The sequence below is a fragment of the Festucalex cinctus genome, chromosome 10, assembly GCF_051991245.1.
Source record: "Festucalex cinctus isolate MCC-2025b chromosome 10, RoL_Fcin_1.0, whole genome shotgun sequence".
Lineage (NCBI taxonomy): Eukaryota > Metazoa > Chordata > Actinopteri > Syngnathiformes > Syngnathidae > Festucalex > Festucalex cinctus.
The window spans coordinates 11,826,178-11,839,376 of NC_135420.1; the positions used below are offsets into that span (position 1 = coordinate 11,826,178).

General features: G+C 36.7%; 2 protein-coding genes and 1 long non-coding RNA gene across 5 annotated transcripts in view; 2 read left to right on the forward strand and 1 right to left on the reverse strand.

Annotated features, from left to right (window-relative positions):
- The window catches only part of LOC144026791 (amyloid-beta A4 precursor protein-binding family A member 3), a 36,385-nt gene extending 32,744 nt beyond the window's left edge, over positions 1–3,641 (forward strand). For both annotated transcript variants that reach the window (XM_077533794.1, XM_077533793.1), the window contains exons 8-11: positions 659–871; positions 1,111–1,230; positions 1,495–1,635; positions 2,711–3,641. In XM_077533794.1, coding sequence (XP_077389920.1) covers positions 659–871; positions 1,111–1,230; positions 1,495–1,635; positions 2,711–2,782 — 546 coding nt within the window. In that variant the 3' untranslated portion in view covers positions 2,783–3,641. The remainder of the gene's footprint in view (positions 1–658; positions 872–1,110; positions 1,231–1,494; positions 1,636–2,710) is intronic.
- On the reverse strand, positions 256–5,422 carry LOC144026793 (uncharacterized). The gene is made up of 2 exons (XR_013285303.1): positions 5,242–5,422; positions 256–852 (listed from the first exon to the last, which is right to left on the reverse strand). It is a non-coding gene; the product is annotated as an uncharacterized LOC144026793 (long non-coding RNA).
- A 310-nt stretch (positions 5,423–5,732) lies between these two features.
- The window catches only part of abca7 (ATP-binding cassette, sub-family A (ABC1), member 7), a 34,969-nt gene continuing 27,502 nt past the window's right edge, over positions 5,733–13,199 (forward strand). The window contains exons 1-6 of one of the 2 annotated variants that reach the window (XM_077535482.1): positions 5,733–5,798; positions 6,747–6,814; positions 8,546–8,639; positions 8,958–9,099; positions 9,384–9,508; positions 13,039–13,157. In XM_077535482.1, coding sequence (XP_077391608.1) covers positions 5,747–5,798; positions 6,747–6,814; positions 8,546–8,639; positions 8,958–9,099; positions 9,384–9,508; positions 13,039–13,157 — 600 coding nt within the window. In that variant the 5' untranslated portion in view covers positions 5,733–5,746. The remainder of the gene's footprint in view (positions 5,799–6,746; positions 6,815–8,545; positions 8,640–8,957; positions 9,100–9,383; positions 9,509–13,038; positions 13,158–13,199) is intronic. The other variant, XM_077535483.1, reaches the window with a different exon arrangement.

Genomic DNA, 13,199 nt, shown 5'->3' on the forward strand with positions numbered 1-13,199 from the left:
ACAAATGTTGAGTGTGAAAAACTGAAAATAGCAAAGTAATGTGAAGGAGATTTGCACGAATCCTTTTAACATTTTGGCTACACAACTCTTTTAAAAAAATTGTTAAGAATTGTTTTTAATAAAATCGAAAATAAAACTACCTTAACCTTATTTAAGTATTAATACATAAAGACAAAAATGCTGGTATTGTTCTGCCTTTGTCACTTATACTGTAGGGGTAAAGGCTTTAAAAGTTCCACTGTAGAAAAATGTTGATTAATGCCTCAACTCAACTTTATTTATAAAGAACTTTAAGACAAACATTGCTGTATCCTAAATGCTTTACAAGTAGTAAAAACCATTCATGCAAAAACAATTACGTGAGGCATCTGAACATAAATTAAGAAATATCATAGTATGTAAACAAATTAATATAAATAAATTAATGACACAAGAATACAGCAGACACCTAAAAACACGAAAACAATGCCACATATAATCACTTAACCCTGCATTAATAGCACAATTTAATGAGATCCAATACAAGAGCTGCATCAGAAATTCTGCCTTTACAAAGATAATAATAATGCTCAGTTTTAATTAACACGATAAGACAGGTGTTGAATTAAAGGAATGTTGGTTGTAACGTAAACGATTAGGCCTTTTTTCTATGGCACAGGTTGCGATCACCAAGGCCCCAGGGGAGATTTTGGGCTTGGCAGTGGTGGAATCAGGCTGGGGCTCCATCGTGCCCACAGTGATGGTGGCCAATCTCCTTCACGGAGGTCCCGCTGAGCGCTGTGGCGAGCTCAGTATCGGTGATCGCATCATGTCTGTCAACGGCACCAGCATGGTGGGTCTCCCCATCACCACCTGCCAAAATATAATCCAGGTAAGACATAGATAAATACTCTTCTGCCATAAATGGAAATAATTTTGTTATTTAAATTCACATCTTACAAAGTGTATATTAAAATGCAAACAGATTACTATGTATAAGGTTCTTTCCAAACAAAGGTGATGTGTGATGAAATTATCACTCTTGGTCAAGAATCCACTATATATTGATTATAACATTGACTATTACACTCGGCTCTTCAACCGGCTATTCAACCTGTGTTTGTATCTCAGGACTTGAAGAGCCAGAAATATGTTAAGCTCAGCATTGTCCACTGCCCTCCTGTCACCATGGCGATTATCAGGAGACCAGATCCGAAGTATCAACTGGGTTTCAGTGTGGAAGACGGCATCGTAAGTCATGTTTTAATATATTCTGTCTACTTGGTTGGGATTAAAATACTGATCACAAAAAATTACCGTTTGGACATTTCTAAATTAATTAAATTAGTACACAGTAAATTGTCAAACTTGAACAGCGTTACTTGAGTATGTGTTTGAATGAGTACTTTTACCAAAGTCGATTTTTACACAATTGTACTTCTGCTCAAGTACAGAATGTGAATAAGATTCTGAAATCTGCCTTTAAAGTAAAAGCATGCATTTTTTTCCCCTCAGATCTGTAGCCTAATGCGAGGTGGTATAGCAGAAAGAGGAGGCATCCGAGTTGGACACCGCATCATTGAAATTAACGGACAGAGCGTGGTTGCCACACCACACGACAAAATCATTCAGATCCTTACTAATGCGGTAGGAGAGGTAAGAGGTCAAGTAGGGATGCACCGGAATGAAAATTCTTGTCCGAAACTAAAAATTAGGAAAACAATGCTGACAACCAAAACAATTTATGATTCTGTACCTTAAACACCAAAAAAAGGGGGTGGGGGGAGGTTACACATACTGGGAAGGGAAGACACATGCAGGTGGACAAGGTTAACGATAACAAGATACGGGGAGAACTCAGGATAACCACTACAAACACCTAAAACCAAACAAAACCTAACCCCATGGAACTAAATCATGACAACTTTAAATAGTAATAAATAGGGATGGGCTAGTGCCGATACCAGGTATCGTATCGGGCCGATACCAGCCTTTTTTCAAGTACTCGAGTACTCGTGACACAGACGAGTACAAGCGACCGATGGCAGAGGGGGAAGACGTTAAGTGAGTCCTCCTTGCCTGTAACTGGCGCGAGCTTGCAGCAGTTTTTCACCAAAACTTCACCGGTTTGGAAATACTTCAAAATTGTGAATCTTAAACTAAAAGAGCATTTTTGTGAGCGTTAAGACTATTGAAAAGAGTGACTGTGCTGTTTTTTTGTCAAAATGAAAGGAAATATATTTGTTTAAAAATATCTTTTAGTGATTTTTTTTTTTATTTGTCAAAATGTACTACTGGTATTGGCAGTTGGTATCGGTATCGGTGAGTACTGAGGGTCTGAGTATCGGTATCGGTCTGAAAAAAAGTGGTATCGAACATCCCTAGTAATAAATAATTGAGCCACTGAGATGCGGATCCGAACGGACTGCGACCTGAGCATTTCTGACCGCGTGTTTCCATTGTTACTAAGTGGGCCAGTATCATTGAGTACTGAGAGGTAAATGACACAGCCATCTTCCAATATAACCTTACCCTTAGTGCCATCTTCGCCATTGTTGCACATGCTTTTACAGTCAATGGAGAGACAGCCCTTTGTTTACCCAGTGGGGAAAAAAAAATTCACTGGCCAATTTTTGCTGGCCAAATTTTCAGTACAGTCAAACTTGCATGGTAAGCACTCTTTGGGTTGCAGTCTGTCAAGTGTTTTTATTTTGTTTTTCTCCTCCCACAGATTCATTTGAAGACCATGCCAGCCTCAACGTATCGGCTCTTAACTGGACAGGAGCAGCCAGTTTTTCTTTGACTCGTACAACTGAACAGTGTTATAAGAGCCACAAACATTTGCCAATCGAGCACATTTGCGAGTACAGCATCGCCACCTCGAACACAAATAAGTACAAGAGTTTCTATTTTTTTTTTTTAAATATGAGTATTGCAAACGCACCAAGTTGGATTTATATTGCATCATGTATGAAACAAGGCTGTAAGTAGGTGAGATGAAATAATGTATACTTTAGGCAGTGTTTTACACTTCATGGATTTACATGATGATCATTGATAAGCATATTGTGCATCTAATGGATGTTTTTGGTCTTCCAGTTTGTGTGTTTTCTGTGTGCCAAACCTGAAAGTACTCGGAAAATAAGTGCCATTATACTCCCAGGAATCACATCACTCTAAAACACTGGTTTCATTCATATAATAGGTATCAGATGCTCTCGACAGCATATAATGCATATTTAAGGATGACTGCCATTTGACATAGATGTATCTAGATTTTTTTTTAAAGTAAATTGCCATTTTGGATATTTAGTAAACAGATCTGTAGAATAGATTATTTGCGCTGTATTTATCTATTGTATGTATGACGATGTTACACGTGCTGACTACATTAGAATCACCTGCACAACTTAATGAGAACATATTGAACATAATAATGCTGAATTTTGGTTGACATATAGTCAAAAAGATAAATTTAGTGATGCAGATTTTAATTGTATTTTCAGCTTGCATTGGTGCCTCCTAGAGAGTGGTGCTCTGCTTTAGACCAGGAGCCTGTTTATATTGTTTGTGAATAATTTATAACCTCCAATAAAACTTTTTATGACTGGGGGAGGTCCGGATTTCCTGACCCTCTCACCCAATCTCACTTGGGCCTGCAACTATCTCCCCCTCGCCTTTTCCTTGGGATACGGGTTTTACACCTCAAAAAGGATGTGAAGTGCTGAGATAGAGGTGGGGAGGGTGGTGGTAGGGTAGACTGTATGAGAATGGCAGCATCCTTTCCAAAGTGATAATGTCACGCCATTGTTTATCACCGATTGTTTATCACTAAGTGTTCCACTCACTCAAAGGAAGGTGAATAATTAGTAAGAAAAGGCCACAATCTGAATTGAATTCAAAATCCAGTTCATCTTCACGTACCAAGATGGAATCGTCTTCTCCCATTCCTTTAATTCTTAATTCTGTACAGCTTGAGGTATGAGATAAGGTTCCTTTAGCTAGCTACTTCATCCAGCTTGTCCGGGGAAATTCTAAGCTAATAAATTAGGCGAGTTAATAAAAGTCTGTTCAGAATTTTCCCTGGGTCATCTTCCTGGTGGAACAGAGCTGACTCCTCTTCATGCTGAGGAGCAAGTTGTTTTACTCAGTGGTGTAGGCTAGGGTATATGCGGGTATACCGGAGTATACCCGTTTCTGTTTCGGTCACTTCTAAATTCCGAGCCACAATGGCGATCCAGAAATTTAGCTCAGGTGAAGTGCTTTGCCTTCGTACAAGGGATACTGCCGGTTACACACTAACTACATGATCTAGTTTTAAGTTTTATAGTAGCTAGGCTGGTACTTGTTTTTTAAGTACCGGTAAGTTAAAACACAAGAATGGGAACAAATACTTCAAGAGTCAGCACAAAACAATACTGAAGTCTAACCAGACTGTTTTTCAATATTTTTGTTTGTATTATAACATATACTTTCTTTGCCTCATGATAAATACATTTTACTTTATTTTAGGCTGCTTGTGTTACAAAACTGTTCTTAACAGGTCACAAATGACAATTTTTTCATTCTTTACATGTCACCGTTTGTAAAAGAAGACATTTTTCTGGACTATATTAAAGAAAGGGTGAAAATTGATAGTATACCCATTTTCTCCAGGGACCGCCACTACACCACTGGTTTTACTCCGTGGGACCAATTATTTTTCAAGGGATGTTGTTCAAGGTGGGTTTATTTGTTGCCATTGCATGATGTCTATGTAATTATGCAGGTTGCACATGCAGTGGCGTATTACTCAAATTGACTGTCCATCTCAGGATAACATGATTAATAATATTTTCATTTAGTTTGTCATAATTTATTAGCAAAATATAAAACACGTGTTTGTTACATTTAATCATAATTAAGAATTTGTGTTCATTTGGTTTTAACTGTGACTACTTAACTCTTCAGACAAAAAGTAAATTTAGCACACAAGCTGCCAGAATCAAATAAATACATTGAATCAAATGCTAATATAGGAGCAGTTGTTTTCATCTGCGTTTTCATGTAGCTAAAGGTTAAACTAATTTCAAGTGTTTCTAAATTTAGCAAAACGTGGCAGATTTATGTACAGAAACGACAGGAAGATAAATACAAAACTATCTGCTAACGTATAATCTGTACAATTAATTAAAAAGAATGTTTAGGCTATGTTAAAGGGAAATTAAGAGGTTGTTTTAAAAATAAGATTTATAAATGAAGAGGAAAAAATGTTTTGGTTACCTAGAGCCTTCTGAAGGCAGCACATAAGCTTTTTGTATTCTAGATCCGAAGCGGGGTATTTAAACTCCCGGACAAATGGGCTTTAAAACGGAATGACTTTTTTTTCTCTCTCTCTCTCTTCTGTAATCTTATTTGAGTAATTGGCCTAATTAACATATTTGCGTCTGTCCGGCTTAAAAGGTTGCATAAATAAAATGATGTAACGTCATATAAATACGTACAAAAGAAAGATGGCATAACAGCTTTCGTATAAACACTTCCCTGCTGAGCATTTTTTTTTTTCATCTTAAAAGCCTGCACGTATCAAAGTAATTACGTCTCCTGGCATCAGGAGGATTTGGGGATAAATGGTAAACGGACGTTTTCCCTTTGTTTTTGTTTTCTTTTTGTTTTTTTAATAAACAGGATTGTCGGTCCTGAGCAGACCACACTGGTCAGTCACTAAGAATAAATAGGCCTACGGTAAATATGGATTTATGTGAATAAGTGTGATGGCTGTACGTATATGTGTATATATGTGTGTTTATATGGGCGATGTATATGTGGGTTTATTTCAGGTGGGTTTATTTCAATAATTTGTTTCAAAAGTAAGACTTGTTAGTTCACCACACACAAAGTGAACATTTTCAGGCCTTTTATTTGTTTAGATTTTAAGAATTTAGGCAGAAAGACACTGGAAAACTAATTCCAGTATAGTATCCGAAATTAAAATATTTAATGTGAAATGAGAGATATGGTAAATATTGGAGCTATATGTAGATGCTTATCTTTTGCCAACTAGCTACAGCAGCAGTCAGAATAAAAACAATATTATGGTGATTTGATGATACGTCACCCTGGAGAATGTAATTAGATGGGCCCTGTAATTATAATAGACGGTATGAACGTCAAGTCAATTCTTTTCTCGCTAACTGAGCGCACCTGTTTCTTCCCGTATAGTGTGCGTGACCAACCAAAAAACACCCTAAAAAAAAAAAAAAAAAAAAAAAATTGAGTTTGGTCACCCACTCAATGACTTCTCAATCATATTTCCCAGTCAATCATAAATCAACTATTTGTCAACGTTAGTCCATCAACTATAAAACAATGTTAACCCAACCATCGCCTGACATACCATAGAACAATTTTGTTTCAATACTGTCAGGTGTCATCAGTTCAATGGTCAAGTTAGGCGAGCTTGCTGGCCAATCAAGCATTGTGAAACAGGTATTGGTATAGTGGGGCTAATAATAGTGAAACGTGATGTAAAATAATTATTTGTTAACGTGGGACTTTCTTTACAATTGAATAAGTAAAAAATTTGTCAGCACTGTATTTCCTTCAAATATCTCCAACGAAGGTCAGTTGCATGTGTATCTTAATATATTTGAAATAGAACGATTCAGTTTGATGGGTTTGTGGAAGATTTCACTGTCGACATAATTTGACCCTCCAATAGGCTGTATGACCGTCTGCAAGGTCTGATCACTCATGGTGTTCTTTTTTTTCTTTCTTTTTTTAAATAGTGATGGATATTTTCCAGCAGCTTGTCCTCCTGCTTTGGAAGCACATCACCTACCGCAGAAGACACAAGGTGCTGCCATTAATTATTTCAATGCTTCTGGTTGTTGTATTCAGAAATAAGCCTATAACTGAGGGGTAGCTGGTAGCGATTTTTAACATCTTAAAATGTGAGCAACTTGACTTGACAATAACGAGTCTGACGGATTACCAACATTGACCTGTGATGGGTAGCATTGAGCCACTGGAAAGCCAGAGTCTAGACTGCCAGAAGATGCTCAGAAAGAAATAGTGGAAGTCAGTCGTCCTAAGATGTTATTTATCAATTTTTTTTTTCTATATGTGTCGTGGAGCAGGTTAACCCATTAGTCACTGGCCACTAGGCCATTAGTCTGTATGGCTTAATAAAGAGTTGATGGGAGGCTACAGTGGTTATAAAATGTTTACACAGTCCTGTTCAAATATAGCAGATTTTGTGTTATACAAAAATAACACCAAGATAAATGCAAAACTATTTGCTAACGTACAGCTAATCTGTACAATTAATTAAGAGGGAAAGGAAGAGTTTTTTTTTGTTTTTGTTTTTTTAAATATATTGATAAATGAAGGGGCAAACTGGGGTTTAATCCGGCCCGCGAGATGATTTTATAAAGTAAAAAATGATTTATAATGTCGGACCAATTAATCAGCCGACCACAATTAAAACATAAATTTATAATTTCACAATAAGTCCTCAGATGAGCAATGCAACTTGTACGGAGAATCGTCCTGGATGTCATTATTTTACACACAACTTAAAGTTACAGTTTATTTATTTATTTATTTATTTATTTTTAAATCATAGACCGACATAAACATGTTAAATACGACACAAATTAATTACAGTACTGGTAACACAATATGACAAGGATTAACATCCTTATAACATCATTAATTAATTTGCTCCCAAAAACGTATATATACGTTCTATTTTAAATATTAACAGTGTTCCAAAGGCTTATTTATACGTTTTTTGTTGTTGTTTTTTATGATAAGAGCATACAGAAAGCTTTGATGCAGCCTCTGTTGAAGCAATGGTAGTTATTACAAAAATGGCCAGCAGGTGGCATCAGAGCATAAGAGATCAACCAGGGCCATGCTGCAACAAGCTGTTTCTCCCGCAGTTTTAAACAGATTTGTGAATCATGATAAAACCTAGCTATATTCTAATGCTAATTGCTGCAAAACGCAAACAGATAGAAATATACTTTTTTTTCCTAATGAAAGAAGAGACTAATCTTTCTTTCGGTAGGTTCCATGTTTTTATAACAATAGAACACAATATTCTGTGGGCCTTGCAAAAATCAGTCAAAATCCAGGAAAACAGCCAGGAGTGAAGGGGGGTTGCTTGAGTGAAAATGGTGACGGGTGAATGCATTAAATGTGCCACACAATGCATTCTGGGAACAATATATATGCAAAACAGGTAGATTTAACACAAACAGAACACATACAGGAAAAGTGTTGCCGTGTTACATTTGCATTCATGTTATTTTTTGGAACAGTATGATTACAGTTGAGCTCCGTAATTTAGGTCTAGCCCACAAATGGTGAAAATCTGCGTATAATTGACGGCAAAAGTTACATACCATTATTTTACCGATCCGGCCCACTTGGTAATATATTTTCCTCAATGCGGCACCTGAGCTAATATGAGTTTGACACCCCTGATCTCATGAAACGGAACTGAGTTTTGGGGGTTGACACTCCTGCAGGTCACGCAGTCAGCATTAACCATTTCACATCCTTTCTCTCGCCTATACAGCTTCAACTGGTTGTCGAGCTCTTCTGGCCGCTCTTCATCTTTTTCATCCTCATTTACGTCCGTAACAAAAGTCTTCCGTATCAGGAGCAACAATGTGAGTAATATTGTGTCAGCGCCTCTTTTTTTTCTAAATGCTAGAATACAATTTACAATTAAGCTTTAAGCCATCCACTGCAATAGTCAACTCTTTACCGGAAAAAAAACAAATCTTTGTCACTTCTGTTTCCATTTATTAAGGAAAAAGTGAGGATCAAATCTCTTTTTCTTCCATTTCCTCTCTCCTTTCTCTATTGCAAAGCAGGTTTATTGCGTATAAGACTGCGTGAAATTTAATGGTCATTTAAAAAGACACCCTTAGTTCATGTGAGAGCAGTAATTTATGCTCTGTTCTTGCACTGCTTCCCCCCACCAGGTCACTATGCCAACAAAGCCTTGCCATCAGCAGGCATGTTACCCTGGGTTCAAGGTATTATCTGTGACTGGAACAATCCCTGTTATAACAGCTCAACACTCGGGGAGACTCCAGGCAAAGTGGGCAACTATGACAAGGCAATGTATGTTCACTGATTGCAAAAAACATCCACGGCGATGTAGACTCTGCTTGGTTGTAGAAATACTTTAATCAAAATCAGATTATTCATGAAGTTTTTTGCATGGTTACAAAGCTTGTCTAATATTAATTATGATCAGTGTGTGCTTAGTATAGCAGCTCTTTTCCCACAAAACAATCTGAGTTGAATGACTGAAAATACCCAAACATGGAATTAAGTCTGCAAATTGTCATCGGCACCATTTTTCTGTGATGTAGTTAAATGGCAAACGTGTTTTCTTCTTTCAGAATTTCTCACGTCTTTTTGGACATACAGAAGCTTTTAAAGCATATTGCAAATCTGGACCTGGAAAGCCTCAGGACACTGAGGAAAACCATCCAGGAAGTGGGAAGCAGATCTGCACTCTGGCCAAGTATGACCTTTTGTTTGACCCTTTTTTTTCTACCTTTATTTTGGCCACAGTTACTAAAACGCATGGATTGAAATAATTTACTAAAAGATTCAAGGTGAAGCTTTATTGTTTTGTTTTTTTGTTTTTTTTCATCCTCTCAACAAAAGCAGTGAATTGCTACATCATGGGAGGCATGCAGGCATAAGTATAACTTTAAAAGTCTGCTATTTATACACAAATACCGTCTCTTTGGACCATAATATTTTTTTTGTACACAAGAACAACACTCAACATGTGAATGCCCAATTTTGCTTGATAATGTTTAAAGTGCTCAAGTGTTTCTTTTTTTTTTTTTGCCCTATGTGCATATTTACAAAGTGTATTGTGTAAAACTAGTGAAGTGAGTTAAGAGTAGCGACCAGCGGGGCCTCTCCCAACCCGGCAGGTTGTTATTAAGTCACCTAGTAAACACAATCTTGGAGATAAAGGAAGCATCCAGTCTAATGTAGCAGAAAGCTTTTCCAAAACTTTAGTCCAAAAATACAATTGCACACAGCGATGGGAACCAGTTGAATGTAGGTTTAAATGAAATCATTGAAAAGAAATGATTTATTTTTGGTCAAACTTTCATTTTTATAGAGGCTATTCGTCCTATTAAAGAGCTCCAGGTCACTGCAGATGCTATCCAGTAGTGGCGTAAAATTTAAATGAGTTTATTCAGTTAATTTAGGTGAGATGTTTATGCCTTTGTATTTTAAATTACATGTGGGAAAGGAGTAGTGTGGATCCTGGCTTACAGGGTTACATCAATTTTCTGTAATATGTCCTGGATATGACTAGATTTACTAGTCGTACATACAGTAATTGAAAGTAAACAAAGTATGAAGCTTTGTTTTGTTGCTGATCTGGGTCCAGTTAGTATTCTAAAAAATTAAATCCAGTTTAAACTGATCCAGACTTCCAAAACACACTTTCCTCCTCCATTAATCAGGATATTCTAGTATTTTAAATCTTTTCTGGATTGGATCAGAATATTCCTGATCCTCTCAAATTGAGATTTAAAAATCCATACCGCTTCTAGGATCACAGACAGGGGACAGAAAGTGTGTCCTGTAGCTTTGATAAATCGGTACACCAAATTCAAACGTATAAAATAGTAATTCAAAATATTTGTTGTTGCATGTAGTAAATGTTTGCTTACATTCTTTATTTAAACAAAGGAAAAGACATTATGATGAAGATTATACCTACCAAAAACTCTTCAAGATGGAAACTGAGAGAGCACAGCAGCAAATTCTCATTGCCAAGCAACAAATAAAACTTTTAACACAAACACATGAGGTAGAAACTACAATTATAGTCTGCGGGTCATGTGGCTTTATTGTCACGTTTGGTGACCCTGTAAAGCAGGGGTGTCAAACATAAGGCCCATGGGCCAGATCAGGCCCGCAAAGGGGATTAATCCGGCCCGCGTGATAATTTTGTAAAAATATATATATATTGTAATGTCGGACTAATTAATCAGTCAGCCACAGTCGAAAGTTGTAACTTCATAACCAGTTTGTTGAATTATTATTATTATTATTATTATTATTATTATTATTATTATTATTATTATTATTATTATTATTATTATTTTTAAATCATAGACCGACAAACGTCTTAAATATGACACAAATTCAATTACTGGCAACACAAATAGATATGACAAGGATTAGCATCCTTATAACGTCATTAACTGCACCACGCAATGCATTCTGAACAATATATACGAAAAACAGGTCAATTTAGCACGTCCAGGACTCCGCTCCATTTGCATTTGTATTATTTTTTTGGAACAATATGATTACATTTGAGCTCCGTAATTTACAGCAGGCACACAAATAGTGAAAATGTGCATACGTATAATTGACGGCGATCATTTTTAAGTTATATACCGTTATTTTACCGATGTTGCCCACTTGGTAATATATTTTCTTCCATGCGGCCCCTGAGCTAACATGAGTTTGACACCCCTGCTGTAAAGGGTGGGAGTCAAACCTTTATAAAAATATTAGAAAAATTCTAACTTTACTAGTGTGGCTTTTCACACGTTGGAAATGTGCACATAATTTTAAGACAAAACATTTTGTTTTCTAAATTCACTGCCCCACTTAGCCAATCAGAGATGCTGTTAAGAGGGCGATATCTTCTTGACCAATGAGAACAGTAATTATTTTTAAAAGCGTTTTTAGTTTTTTCTGCTTCTTCTTTGAATGATAATGAAATGTTAAAGGCACGGTCTTCCGTTTTCACTCAGGAAAATGCACTTTATAAATACAGGATTTACACCCATGAACTCCTTCTCAATCTACACGTCTGGGCTTCTGTTAATGTGTGGTGGTGATTTTTTTCTAAACCCCCCAACGAAACCAGCCTGTATTTTGCGTGTAATCTTGAGTGAGTGAGTGAGTGAGTGAGTGAGTGAGTGAAAAAAATAAAAAATAAAATCTGTGCGTGCTGTCAAGTTGCCGCGGGAGTGACGTCATGCAGCTGACAAATTCGCCCAGCTCCGTCTGCCTACAGTGAGTGACAAACCACCCCCTGCTCTGCGATTGGCTTGAGGGTTGAACAATTGTCTGTCCACAGAAACATCCCGCTGTTGACAAAATGGCAAAATACAGGCAAAATCACCACCACACATTAACAGAAGCCCTGAGGTGTAGATTGAGAAGGAGTTCATGGATATAAATCCTGTATTTATATAGTGCATTTTCCTGAGTGAAAACGGAAGACCGTGCCTTTAAGTAGAATGTGTGTTCAGTATTGAGGACCATAAAAAATATTCAAGAATTTCAAAAAAAATAAAAAATCAGCAAATTTACTGGCAACATGTACAATTAGATGAAAAATTATCTTAAATTTTGTTGTTAAAATTCCAACATCGAGTGGCAGTCTGAAGCCATGCAATTGATTCTTCAGCGGACCAGTGTACTTGCTAATGTGCAACATTTGCACATGTGGAAAAATAGTATGTTCTTTAGAAGGTTCTTGGGCACATTTATGCAAATTTGTATTTGTAGAATTTGGACATTTCCAGTTAAATAAAACAATAAACTGTACTTGATGAGGTTTCATTTATTACGTACTGTATATGGCTTTAAACTATAAATTTCAAGAAATGCAAGCGATATTTATTGATGAGTATATAAACTAATACACCGGGATCACACTCCAATCCTACCCTGAGGTGGGATAAATGTAATAATATTTGAGATTGATTTGAGACTGAAGTTTTGAAATGCCCAACACAGGGTCAAATCTGGATTAAAGGCAGGATTGGAGCTTCCAAATCTGGATTTGAATCTTCAAGATAAAATGTGGTTTGAAATAGCTAATAGCCCCAAAGCCCGTTTTAATGCCATAACACTCTGACCCAAGTGTACATAAATATTATCTATTCCCTTTTTAATTTTTAGTTTGTAGTGACTCAAGTAAACAGATTAGACAATCGTGATCCATTCTTTTTCATGCGTTATTAAATACACATTTCTCTTTGTGATCCACTGCAGCTCTCGAACTAAATAAGCTCCTTAGACCTGATGAGACCTTTTCCACCTACTTGCGCAACAAATCTGGCCTTTCACGCGAGACTGTGGATGAGCTGCTGAGGACTACGTTCAGCTTTAAGGTGAAAACGCCACAATGATGCATCCAATCAAACACAGTCTGC